Source organism: Pelophylax lessonae (genome assembly GCF_965119305.1).
Source record: "Pelophylax lessonae genome assembly, chromosome: 4".
Taxonomy (NCBI): domain Eukaryota; kingdom Metazoa; phylum Chordata; class Amphibia; order Anura; family Ranidae; genus Pelophylax; species Pelophylax lessonae.
The window spans coordinates 525,545,126-525,559,183 of record NC_138771.1 but is presented as its reverse complement, the minus strand read 5'-3'; the positions used below and the strand labels follow the sequence as shown (position 1 = coordinate 525,559,183).

Here is a 14,058-nt window from a genome sequence, read left to right as displayed (position 1 = left end):
GTCCCTGCAGATTTTGTTGGACGAAATATCGTGACCGGCTGTCGAAAGCTGTGAACGAACTATCAGATTATCCTTCGATCAATTCAAAAGCAATTTTTTTCCTACAATTTATCTGTGAGTACGAGGCATAACTATCCACAACAATTGCAGGTCCTTGGGATCCCTGCAGAAAGTCAGACTGTATGCTTTAAGGATCGCATTGACTTGAGGGAGAGGAAGAAAAACTCTTAGGCTAGCCATGCATGCACAGATTACTCTTGTTCAGCCTATTGGCAAAATCTAACAGAATCCTTCAGCCACACTATACAGCAAGGATTCAGAAATCTCCACTGCTGGTCATTGTATTCAAGCAGTTGCAACACCAGTTGCTGCTTTATCATCCTAACAGTGACTCCATCTTGATTGAATGCAGTCAATGTTTGGGCAACAATTTTCCACCTAGCTCCTTTAATTTATCAAAGTCTGATGGGCCGGGTGGTGCCAGCATTACCAGCCATAGCCTACATTTTGGTGGATTCAGAAAAAATGTAATTAAATTCAGTCTGTGTATAGCCAGCTATGAGTATTGAGCTTATTACATTTCTTATATAGAATTTTCCCTACTACACCATGACCCATAGCCACATGTCCAAAAGAAGGTCCAGTTTTTCAACTTTTGCTAAAAAAAATTAAGGTCTACTACCTAGCAAAGAAGATCAGTCTGGAAGCCTGAGCCATCCATTCAAAAAGGAAGGCAATCTCTGGAGCGGTTACCTCTGACCTCAATAAAAAGGGTGATTTTATACAAAGCATACCCAACATAGTATAAACATTTATAGGCTCAAATCAAACTTTATACAAGTATAAGGGTTTTTATATTCGGCCAGGCGACTGATTGTTTAAATTGCATTGGACTGAAAATAGCTGTCACTTTTTTGAAAATAAAGATCCTTATCCTTGTGGTAAAGCTCTGTGGATTGAACCCAATGCATCTCAAATACAATACAGCCCACATATTATGAGCCAATTTAATAGGATATAAAAAGGTCACTCTAGAAATGGATGGGGAAGAGAACTTTTTGAATCAGTAGCACTGATTTTTCAATGTTTAGGCCCCTTTCACAGTTTTTCGACCTGAAAGACACGCAATTTTGCCATGATTTTTTGGGACTTTGCAGTCCCAAGTCATACAAGTGTGAAAAGGGCTTTAGTGTAAGCAAGTAGGCTCTAGCAAAGACTTCCCCTGCAACCAATGTACTGTATATCATACAGAGGCACAAAACAGCTTTCAGCTGGCCAGATTAGTATGCCAAATATTGGTTGCATTACTCCTTCTACCATAATCTCATGGTCACTATGTGACACTATGGCTGTAATCTCACATCCTGGATGCAAACTGTTCAGCTCATAAATCTCTATATGCATGTAACCATACAGCCAAGGCTTCTGTCAGCCTGTCATTGATTTGTACAGACTGCTGCCCATGGCTGTATGCAAACACCTTTGTTTCTAGGGCACTGAACAATCCTTTTTGATGCTGTATGACCCTATTCTGGCTGTGTGAATGAGGCTTAAAACACTCTTCCCCCACACACAAATTACACATAACATACGCATGTGCACTACAAACATACCGTAATACATAAAAAACAAAAAATGATTGCGCTAAGTGTATCTCCAAAAGGAAAAGTGGAAATGCAGCACACTTAGTATCTGACTATTGGAACAAACTAAGTAATGAATACACATAATAGGTGCACTATCCTTTTTCAATAATTAAAAATCAGTACAGATAAATAACCCCACTCAACACATTAAAACAAAAAAATATTGGAAAAGTCTACAAATACATACAGTGCAAACAATTTGGTGCAAACAAAGGGTGAATATCCCTTTAAATGTAAATAAATAAAATAAAGAGTTCTTTGGTGAAATCAAACAGCACTTGTTCACATAAATGTGATTTACCAAAACACTTTACTCAGGTACCAGCTTCAGTACATCACACCAATGATGTTCCCAAATTTCTCACTAGATAAATATGACCTCTAAATTATAAGAGATCTGCAGCGCATAATCAACTCCACAACCATGGTCAACAAAACATCTTACTACACCATTATGGATAATCAAAAGGCAAACACACAGCAGACATGGAGAAAAAATAAAAACAAGCCACTTCATGTAATACTGCTTTAACCAGCTGACATTTATTCAAAGAAAATAACCCACAATACATGCCTGGTCTCTCTAAATGACATTCATACAATTCTATGTGTGGTGGGGCATTGCAGCCTGTGGCGACAAACTGTTAACATACTGCCTTCCAATAAAATATATGGGATTTTTTGCGATTTTTTACTGCGTGAATTTAACGGACAATTACGTGGTTGTGCGACGCTGTACCTAAACGAATTTGATGTCCTTTTTTCCCCACAAACAGAGCTTTCTTTTGGTGGTATTTGATCACCTGTGCGATTTTTTGATCACGCGCTATAAACAAAAAAAGAGCGTAAATTTTGCAAAAATAACAATATTTTTCACATTTTTTATATGAAATTCCCAAAAAAATGTAAACATGAAAATTTTTTAACATTTTCTGCCAATTTGTTTTATGCTACATATGTTTGGTAAAAAAAAAAAATCGCAAAAAGCGTATTTTGATTGGTTTGCGCAAAAGTTATTGCGTTTACTAACAAAGGGAAAGATTTTTGTCATTTTTGGTGTTTTTTTTTTTTAACGAGTAATGGTGGCGATCTGCGATTTTTTTTTGCGGGACTGCGACATTGCGGCGGACAGATCGGACCCTTGACTGACATTTTTGACACTTTTGGGGTTACCAGTGACATTACTGCAGTAATCAGTGCTATACATATGCACTGTTACTGCAAAAATGACACTGGCAGGGAAGGGGTTAACTGTATTGGAGTGGGAGGGGTTAAGTGTATCCTAGGGGCGTGTTTCTAACTGTGAATGGACATGGCTACCACTGTAAAAACAGAGATCAACGGTCCTACATAGTAGAACCGTCTGATCTCCATTTTTACACAGGGGAGAATGACAGGCGGCTTGTTTACATTAGCCGCCTGCTTTTCTCCCTTCCCGACGAACTATCGCGAGTGACCAGCGGACATCGGGTCCGCCGGTCACATGCACTGACTTGTTAGGGAACAAGCCGGGGTGGGCGCGCGCTCGCCCGCTATTGGCTCACAAGCCAGTGCCAGGCTAGTGACGTACCGGTACGTCATTTTGCCTGGCCGGGGCTGACCGCCACAGTATATGTACTTGCGGCGGTCAGGCAAGTGGTTAAAATTTACAAATATTTGTTATTTTGATAACTCACTAGTTTCAGCTTTTAGATTTTGTAGGAAGTTATGTTTTGTTTGTGTCTGTTAAAAAATGATTTTTGTGCAGAAAATGCCTGCTGTGGGGGGTCTTTAACAAATTCTTAAAAAAATTTGTGAACAATGATAACCCTACATTTTTAGAGTAGGTTGCATATTTAGTTTTGTACATCTTCGATTTTTGTTTTTTTGAAAATGTACAAATATTTGTTATTAATTAACTCAGTCAATACAGTTTAAGTTTTATATTTAGTAGGTATGTTGAGTTTGTGTCCACTTCTGATGATTTCAGTGTGTTTTTAGCGAAAACATCGCTTTGAAAACCAGTTGTGCAACTATTGCAAGACATAGAAAAAGTGTGGCACTTTATTTTCATTCTACTGGTCCCTTGCTTTGAATAAATGTATGGTTTGGGGGAGGGGGGACGGGGATTCTTCAACAAATTTTGAAAGCTGCAAGAAAAAATAAAGAAACAGAAAGAAAATTTGCAAAAATGGTCTGGCCACCAAAGTTTCACAGTGGAGCATGGGGCCTGGCAGGGAAAGAGTTAATAGAAGGAAACTGTTCTGTCTTCCAAAAATGAATTTCAAAGTGTGACCTGATTGAAATAAATAATCATAGTAGTTACTGAAGGGGAGGATTTTGCAGTTGCAACACGCAATATTGGTAAGTGCATCATATCATTAATTTACCTGTATAACTTGTACATTTTGAAGTTCTAATATACTTCAGGTTTTTTTTTTCAATTACCAATATAAACAGTTTGAAAATTAGTCACTCTATATATATAAGCAAAAAAAATTAAAAAAAATGTAATTAGGACCATATCCCACGGCTTAAATTGTCATGTGGTGTTATTCCACCACTTAATCTGTTTACCTGAGGTAGCACTGCTGGTCCGTGTCCTGCCAATCTATGCAAGGAGCTGACCTGAGGGACTTTAATTGGCACTGCAGTAATGGTTCCCAATGTCTGCAGAGAAAAGAGACATAAACCATTAGATTAGTCATTACCAGCAACATTAATATGATGTTTAGTTATAAAGAGCAACGAGTAGCCTTAACCGCTGAAAACAAGATGACTGGTTGGCTCATTATGAAGATAATATTCTAAAGAAGTAAAAACAAAAAAAAAAAGTTCTGAAGTAAGCAGTGATGCCTAGTCCTCACTGTCCCTGTCCTTTAAAACACTTTATTTTTCACCTTTGTTAAAGTGAAACTGCACTGCATTTGAACACCACATAGGACACTCACAATATTTTGCACAGGCGTTACAGCTGTAAAAACGCCTGACGTGGCTAAACGCGTGTTAACGCTGTATACAGTAATAAGCAGATTCCGGCATTTTTAAGCTGTAGTAATTGGATTGGTAGTGGAAAATAGAAGAAGGCAGAGAAACGCTGCTAAATGCTAACACAGCTAAAGCGCATTAACACCAATGCAAAACGCTTCTAAATGCGCGTTTTACAGCCACTTTTTCCTGGCGCTGGCTTTGCATCTCGCTTTTATTAACACCCTGTGTGTATAAGGGCCTAAAAGCTTAAAAAACAGCTGCAAAGAATCCTATTTATACTGACCTGCCTGCTGTCCATCCCTCAGATCTTTGCTCTCTTGCAGAGCTATACACCATGGCAAATCTATAAATCTGACACACTTCCTGAAGTGTCCGATGCCTGCATCCCCTGCCCTCTATGGTCCTGTAGTGATCTAGAGGATAAAACCATAGATTTAGCCCTCGTTCACATTGAACGCGGCTTTGAAATTGTGCGACTTCATTTGAACTTTCAGATGTCTATTTAAGTCGTCTCCGAAGTCGCCATAAGTAGTGCAAGAACTTCTATTGGAAATCAGTGCGGCGCCACAAAGTTGGCGACGCACCCATTGGGACAGTGCCATTGCCAGCAATAGGCTGCGATTTATCCTGCATAGCACCCGACTCGCATGCAGTTCCCACTGCCATATGCAAACTGCTGGGAGTGTCAATACAAAGTTAACAACACCTCAGATTAGTTCGCATATCGCAGTGCGAACTGTCAGTTCAGACAGAAATCGAATCGCATAGGTGTGAACACCCATAAGATCTGATTCTGGTGCGGACCAAAAAAAGGGTCCTGCGCATCTTTGGTCCGAATGTGATGCAAATTTAGCCATGCAATCTGTATGGCTGAATTTGCATTGCACAGACATCGCATGTGATTTGCATAGTAGTGCGGTGCGAACCACATGTGATGTCTCACATCGCATATGTGTGAACCGGCACTTAAGGTTAGTACTGATAGTCTTCTTTTACAAGGATTTCTTTGTACTTTTAACTGTAGCACAATCACAATAGAGTGAAATAGCAGCTTCATCAACTAACAAACCTATAAGAGTTTATGAAATTGCTTTCGGCAGATGCCAGTCGAGGTTGTAAAAAGTGAGACCCAGTTAAACAGAACAGCAACAGTGATGCATACTATACAATATAAACACTTTCCCTACTGAGTGTAATTAGATTAGTCAACATTGTTTTTTCCCATTTTCTAGTTTCCTCTCTTCTCTGCATACTCCTTGAAATCTAAGGCAACATACAAGTGATAAAATAAGACTGTTATCTCAGTTTCGCTGCACAAAATAAACTTGTCAGGAAATGCTACAGAATGCATAAGATGTAGGAAACACATTAACATACATATAAGCTAAGTGGCTAAAATGATCGCTTAGATTTACATCAAGGTTATTATGTTACACCACAGGCACAGATTTAACGTTCCCCTTGCATATAAAGGAGGACAAATGAATGCCTTTGAATAGCATGTTTTAGAATGGTCTCTCATAATTAGTCTAGGAAATTGCTCCGAGGTGTTTAGCATCAGTTTTATAGTAAGGACACAAGGATATTCAGCAGCACAGAACTACTGATCTTGTTCAGGGAGAGCATGTGTCTAATTGTTATTGTAACATTTATCTCAAGCTATTATTTATTTCTTTTTTTGCTAGTATGCTAGATTCTTTTTACTTTATTTGATTGCATAAAAATAAAGGAACACTAAGTTCACTATTACCATGCCCAAAAGATTAAACAATGAAAGCATTTGGTATATCTGTTCAAACAGCGCCAAAAAAAAAAAAAAACTGTTGATCTTGCCAGAAAGCCAGTGAGCTTGCTCCTTCCTGTACATTCTGCCCATGCTGCACTGCAATATTAAAGTAGTATTATACCTAAAAAGGTTATATTGCAGCCTACCAATTCTTAGATGAGGTGGCTGCACATAATCTTTTTCTTGGTGTTTCTTTATTTTCTTTATTACCACCTAGTGATTCAGTCAGTAAGGGCTCTTTCACACGGTCCGCCTCCGTAGGCGGATCCGTGTTGCTCAGTGGGGATCGATCCGCGATCCCCGCTGAGCCGGCGGATGACAGCTCCGTCTCCGCTTGCAGAGCGGAGAGGGAGGTGTCTCAGCCCCCGCTGCCCTCTATGGGGGATCGGATGAGAGCGGACCGCCTGTCCGCTCTCATCAGATCCGATCCGCTCCGATTACTGAACGGATGGAAAAATAGGGTTTCCATCCGTCCAGATTTCACGGACAGGATCGGATGCGGATGGCAGCGGGTGTCAGCGGAGACACCTCCGCTGGCGGAGACGGAGCTGTCATCCGCCCTACGGAGGCGGACCGTGTGAAAGAGCCCTAATTCTTTTTTTTTTTCAACCTCCTTTAACAGATCAAGCTGTTCAGCAAAACAATTGCAGTTGGAGGGTTGAGACATACCATTTACCTTGAGTTACTTGAGTGTGCCGTGCATTCAGAGCGCTGTGCCGCCATCGTAAATCCTGCATGCATATACAGAATTAAAGTCATCGCAGCCCGGTCATTCAAATAGCTAGAGCATGGAAACCCAGAAGGAAGACTGGGTGAAGATGAAAGCCCTGTCAGCAGTGACAGCATGCTGCTGGAAAGATCTGCATCAAAGGTAAATCTTAATGTGCTAGTATGATGTGCATACTAGCACATTATGACATTAACCTGAAGGGGGGCCTTTTTTTTTTCTTTATAGAGAATTTACTCTTGCTTTACAATCTAACCATACCCTGATTGATCACAATAGATAATCTCCTTGGGACTTCCCTGTCACAAAAGGAAACCAGAATGTTGGTGTTAGAAGTCTACCATTCATGATGAAAGACATGCTCAAAAACACCTATTAAAATTCAGTAACTGTATTAATATTTAGAATGATATCGACCATACATCAACTGGCCAATCTATGTATGTGCAGGCTGGTTGTAATCTCCCGCTCAACTGTTAAACCCGCCTGTTGGGAAATATATACAGGATCAGTGCAAAAATGTACCCAGAACAGTAACAGCCCATTCACACCTATGCGTTTTAACATGGGTCAAAAGTGTACACAGATTAGCCATCATTTTAAGTTGAGCTAATTTACTCCTGTGCATTGTGTTGACATTCGTTGTCCATTTTTCATGTAGCAACATTTTAAAATGTTGCATAAAATGCTTAACAGCCCATTCAGACTGGCGCGACAGGATTTTGTGGGGCGACCTGCGAAGTAGCGGTGCACACTGTGCACCGCGACCTCGGCGCGACTTGCACGGACTTCATATAATTGAAGTCAATGCAAGTCGCCTCCAGGTCGCCCCAAAGTAGTACAGGACCCTTTTTCTAAGTCGGAGCGACTTGTGTCGCTCCTATTAGAACGGGTCCTGTACTATTCAATGGTGAGCGACCGACCGCGACTTGTCAGGCGACCAAGTCGCCTGACAAGTCGCGCTAGTGTGAATGGACCCTAAAGCAGTCCATATATTATGCCGGCAGGTGAAGCATTCCCTGGCGGCAGGATAAAATGATCACTGCTAGTGGTTATAGCCACCAGCAGTGATCGCATTCAAAAAACCCAACATGCTGGTTGTATTGAAGATGAATCGACTCCAGTACAACCAGCTTGCCTATAGGTGGAAAGAATCTTGGCCAGTTCCCGCTGAATCAGACGAGATTCGATCTATCTATTGCCGGCTTTAAGATTTCAAAGGCAGCAAATGAAAATGCATGATTTGTTGAATCCTACCTAAAGTTGGCCATAGATAGAATTTAAAATGAAAATTTTCTTAAAAGTCTTGCAAAATTTTGTATGTAAATTCTCACAACATTTAGTTTGCTTTTAACGTTTGATTTTGGAATAAGTGGACTTTACAGAATTTAAACCAAATACAGACAGTCCCCAGGTAACATCCAAGATAGGATCTGTAGGTTTGTTAAGTTGAATTTGTATATAAGTTGGAACAGATACATTTATTAAGTGTAACTTCAGCCAACAAAATTATTTTTAAAAGTTTTGGATAGGATAGGGAAGGGTTTACATCCCTGTAATGTTTGTGTTGTGGTCTGTGCCCTTATTTAGAAGATTTCACCTCACTTTCTGAGTGACAATTGGATTGTGACAGTTTTGGGTTGTTGTGGATACAAGAATTGGTGATAAAGCTTCAGTGAAAACACCTTTTTCCCATAAGAACTCTTACAGGAGTGAATTCCCCTTCCTAGGGGTAGATTTCCTCTCACTTCCTGTTGTTTCCCTCTGTTTGTAAGTAAGAGTTGTATGTAAGTCGGATGTTTGTAACGCAGGGATCACCTGTACCCGGTCTCGTCATTACGGTAAAAAACAAACGTCAATTTGTCCCACTAACGATTAGAAAAACGAACAAAATTTTTAGAACCTTCTTTTTTTTTTTTCTTAAGAATTTTCATTCAAAATTCTACCCACCTATGGCCAGCCTAAAGCTTGGCACACATGGTAAGTTGCTGAACGAAAAAAAAAAAAAACTGAGGAGCTCGCAAAGAGGTCTTGTACTATTGATGTGATGTTAGTGCAGCAATTTGGTTTTCCAGCATGAATAGAAATTTTCTGTCAAACAAGGACCTGTACACATGGGCCAAAATGTCAGCTGGTATCTTCTGTACTGGCTCAATTCGGCCGGTATTTGGGCCACGTTTACTTGGCTTAAGGCACAATGCAGAATTTAACAACTAATACGTTTTTATGGAGACAGTTATAAAGAGTTAGAAGGTTGTCAGGGTAAAAGGAACATGAATATATAGTGTGTTTACTACACACAGCTGACTTCCTGTTAAACGATCCAACCAGACAAAGGATATGTTGCTATGCATTTCCCAGCAGTTGGTATTTATTTGCTATATCACAACAGTTGGGGTGTATTCAGCAGAAGGTTTTTATGATCATCTTCCTTTAAACGGCAAATTAGGAAAATGAACAGACTCGGAACTGCCTGCCCTTTAAATGCGCAAATTGAGAATGGCAGCAAAAATAACAGTTAAAGGTTACTGCATGAGCTGAGCAGATAAATTCGGCTTCTATCACTACAACCATTGCTCAAAGCATTTTAATAGAAAGGTGGCAACCATGCAGATCAACCAAATACATTTTTATTGATCTGATCTATTTGGATCTCGCAGGAGAATGTAAAAGTCTCTCTGATAACCTGAAGGAGAAAGCACTGTTCTATATTCTTCGAACTGTATCTCCGCTACATACACACACAGCTTTTAATAACACAAAATATGTAATAAGCTGCTGAACATATTGTTATATGGATGCAATCATTTTGCCATCCACTTGAGAACATTTGCACATTAGAAGAACCTCCCTACCCGCTATCATGGCATATAAAACACACCACACTCTAAATGACGACGTATAAATTATTAAGAGTTCAACAGTATAACATTTTCTTCTGTAAAATCAACTTTTATAAGGAGTCTCTAGCAGAAAATGACGTTGTTTTATAATTCAATTTACATAAGAAGTATATTTTTTTCTTTCTAAAAATATTAGAAATATATATTCCATAGAGCCAAACAGTCAGGGGCAGCTGCCTATGCATGCTGCACATTGAACTCCTGTACAAGATCTGGTGAGACCTGCTCATCAATGCTGGATGCTGAGGCACAAAGCATGGCTTTTCTGAATTATGAACAGTCAATGTGGTATCTGATATATACGGATAAAAATAATAAAGAAAAAATAGGAATCCTGGTATGCATTAATTAAAAATAGTTTGAAGAATTTTAGAATACAGCTAGTATAAATACGTCTTTTTATTAGCTTCTAGTTCTCTCCTGTTTAGCACAGCTGGTCAGCGGTACAAATCCTTTAGCAAGTAAACATACAGGGGGTTGATTTACTAAAGGCAAATAGACTGCGCACTCTTCAAGTGCAGTTGCTCCAGAGTTTTGTAAATGAGCAGAAGCTCTGTTGACTTCCATTATCCAGTCATGTGCAAGCAAAAATGCCATTTTTTTTCCCTTGCACTTGATTGGGTACTCTTTGCAAAGTGAAGCCTTGCCTCACTTATGAAGCCCTGGAGCAACTACACTTTGCAAAGTGCAAAGTCTATTTGCCTTTAGTAAATCAGCTACGCAGCATTTGTAATTCAAGTGTGCATATATAACTTTTTGCCTGGCATCTCACTTTCAGTTGCAGGCCAAGAGCTACAATTTTACATTTCTGTTTACAGATTTCTGTTAAGCCCCGTACACACGGGCCGAATGCCGGTCGATATCGGCCGATTTAAAAAAAACTATCCGATCTGACATTTGACTGGCTTCTGTTGGATGTGCATGCTGAAATACCAGCAGCCGACCGGCTCCCCATCAGCGCTCTCAGCCAGTGGCTCAGTGGGGGGAGATCACTGTACTAGCGTTGGATTGTTACTACAGCGGCTCCGACAGCAGCTGACAGTTTTTTTTTTCATTCAACCCAGAAAACTCAAAATGTGTACCAGGCTTTAAAAAATGTGTACCAGGCTTTAAAAAATGTGTACCAGGCTTTAAAAAATGTGTACCAGGCTTTAGCAGAACTATGTTGCTTTCAGTAAAGTTTATCCAAACACAAGGACAATCTCATATATATTGCAGCTTCTCTGTACTTAGATGTGGTGGTGGATTTGTTGGTTTTCTTACTTTTAGCAGTTACAAAAAATATCTATTGATCTTGCAAAATTTGCAGGAACCTTTTCGCTTCATGTAAACTAAAGTGAAAGTACAAATAATATTATCTTCTGTAGACTACTAATCCCAATAACCCCCATGCAACAGAGATGAACACAGGATGACATGTTTAAAGCTGAGTTCCAGGTATGGATTGTATTTAGATTCATTGGTCCAGCTCGCTTCTGTGCGGAGCAGTTGTCCTTGCATATTTTTCAATAAATGCAAGCTGTTCTCTGACTGGATAGTGATGGAGAGGCGGGACAGTGACATCATCTCCACTCTATGCAATCAGAGACCACTTTGTAGTCATTTAGAAAAACACAAATGAACGGTGCCTGTACCAAGCAGAGGACCCCATGTTTAATAATTGACCTGTGGGGCACAGGAATGCAGCTCCAGCGTAAAGTTATGTGCCATGTCTGTCACAGACACTGCATAGAACAGAGAGCAGATAAATCCCAATAAACAAAGGGGTATGTGTCCCTTTTTGTTAATAAGTAACAGTACCTGCTCTGTTTTCTGGGTTTAGAAAAGTGGTGTAGGCTGTAAGGGGCTCAGAGAGTACCTTGATGCATTTCATGGACCTATGTTAAATATGCGTTTTTATGGACATGTTTGTTAAAAAATATATATACATTTTTTTGCTGATTTATGTGCAACCTGTCTTACTACTGTACTACTAGAGAAGGGGGGCTCAGGGAGCTCTTCAAGAGAATACACAAGGCCATCTACATTGGGGCACTAGGTCATGTAGTATATGTACAGTACTGTGCAAATGGTTTAGGCAGGTATGCAGAAATGCTGTAAAGTAAGAATGCTTTCAAAAATATATATTTTAATTGTTTATTTTTACCAATTTACACAATGCAAAGTGAGTGAACAGAAGAAAAATCTAAATCAAATCAATATTTGGTGTGACTACCCTTTGGCATCAAACCAGCATTCATTCTTACACTTGCACAAAGTCAGGGATTTTGTAGGATTAGAGTCAGTTGTATGATAAACCAATTATACCAAGCAGGTGCTACTGATCGTCCATTTCATATGTAGGTTGAAACACAGCCATAAACTGAAACAGAAACAGCTGTGTAGTAGGTGTAAAACCGGGTGAGGAACAACTAAACTCTGCTAGTAAGATGAGGTTGTGGAAGACCGTTTCATGTCACAGGTCATACACGATGGCAAGACTGAGCACACAGCAACAAGACAAGGTAGTTTACTGCATCAGCAAGGTCTCTCCCAGGCAAAGATTTCAAAGCAGACATGGGGTTTCAAGATGTGTTGTTCAAGTCCTTTTGAGAAATGGGCAACGTTGAGGACTGTAGATGCAGTGATTAGCCAAGGAAACATAATGCAGAAGATGAAAGACACATCATACTTAGTTTCCTTCAAAATTAAAAGATGTCCAGCAATACCATCAGCACAGAACTGGCGGAAACCAGTGGGACCCAGGTACACCCATCTACTGTGCGGAGAAGTCTGGCCAAAAGCTATCTTCATGGAGGAATTGCAGGCCAAAGCCATACCTCTGATGTGGAAACCAGGTTAAGCGACTCAACTATGCACAAAAACATAGGAACGGAAAACTGGCAGGGGGTGTTCTGGACTAATGTCAAAATATGAAATATTTTTGCAGTTTGTTTGTCAAAGGGCCTGAGAGTGGTACAATAATGAGTTTCTGCAGGCAACCGTAAAACATGGCGAAGTTCCTTGCAAGTCTGGCACTGCATTTCTGCAAATGGAGTTTTAGTTAGGGTCAATGGTATTCTCACTGATGAGAAATACAGGTTGACCCTAAATTTATTGTGCAGGAGAATAATAACCCCAAACATATAGTCAATGCCATTAAGAAGTATCTTCAGTGTAAAAAAGAACAAGGGAGTCCTGGAAGTGATGGTTTTGGCCCCCATGGAGCCCTGATCTCAACATAATGGAGTCTGTCTGGGATTACATGAAGGGACGGAAGCATTTGATGCTGCCTACATCCACAGAATATCAGTAGTTAGTTCTCCAAGATGTTTGTTACAACCTGCCTGCCAAGTTCCTTAAAAAACTGTGTGCAAGTGTACCTAGAAGAATTTATGCTGTTTTTAAGGGTAAGGGTGGTCACAACAAATATTGATTTAATATGGATTTCTCTTCTATTCATTTACTTTCCAATTTTTTAATTAAAAAAAAAAAAAAAAAAAAATAACACTACTTCAATTTCTGAAAGCATTCCTAATTTACAGCATCTTTTCACATCTGCCAAAAACATTTGCACAGTAGTGTATGTATGAAACGTATGCCACTGTTTGCTCTCTTGGACCCTCTTGCCCAATCTTCCCTGTTAAATGAAACATCTGTATACTTACCTATGCTGAGGCCACTTCAGTTCGGTCACACGATCTGCTCCCATCACCAACTTAGTGTAGAGGTGTTACAACTGACATTTGGAATTCTATGGGTGATGTCATCGCCCAGGCTCTGCAGCCATTGTTGGCGATCTCTCCTTTACTTAAGCCGGTGCTGGGAGTCTGGGACCCGATCATATCACGCTTTAAACTTGAGCATCCCCGTGCAACGGCGGCAAACAATGCAAATTTTACTATTCATAGGCGATGCTTTAGAAGACTTTACATGTTACCACTTTCACAGAAGGTCTGGTGCTAGAATAACTGCCTATGATTTGCCGTGATACCTCGCATGTGGGACAATTGCTGTTTGCATGCCTGCGGGACTGGAGCATGCATT

At 40.0% G+C, this 14,058-nt stretch overlaps 1 protein-coding gene across 2 annotated transcripts in view; it reads right to left on the bottom strand.

Annotated features, from left to right (window-relative positions):
* Positions 1 to 14,058, bottom strand: part of PHF21B (PHD finger protein 21B) — a 207,360-nt gene that overhangs the window by 76,813 nt on the left and 116,489 nt on the right. For both annotated transcript variants that reach the window (XM_082257220.1, XM_082257219.1), the window contains exon 3: positions 4,203 to 4,295. In XM_082257220.1, coding sequence (XP_082113346.1) covers positions 4,203 to 4,295 — 93 coding nt within the window. The remainder of the gene's footprint in view (positions 1 to 4,202; positions 4,296 to 14,058) is intronic.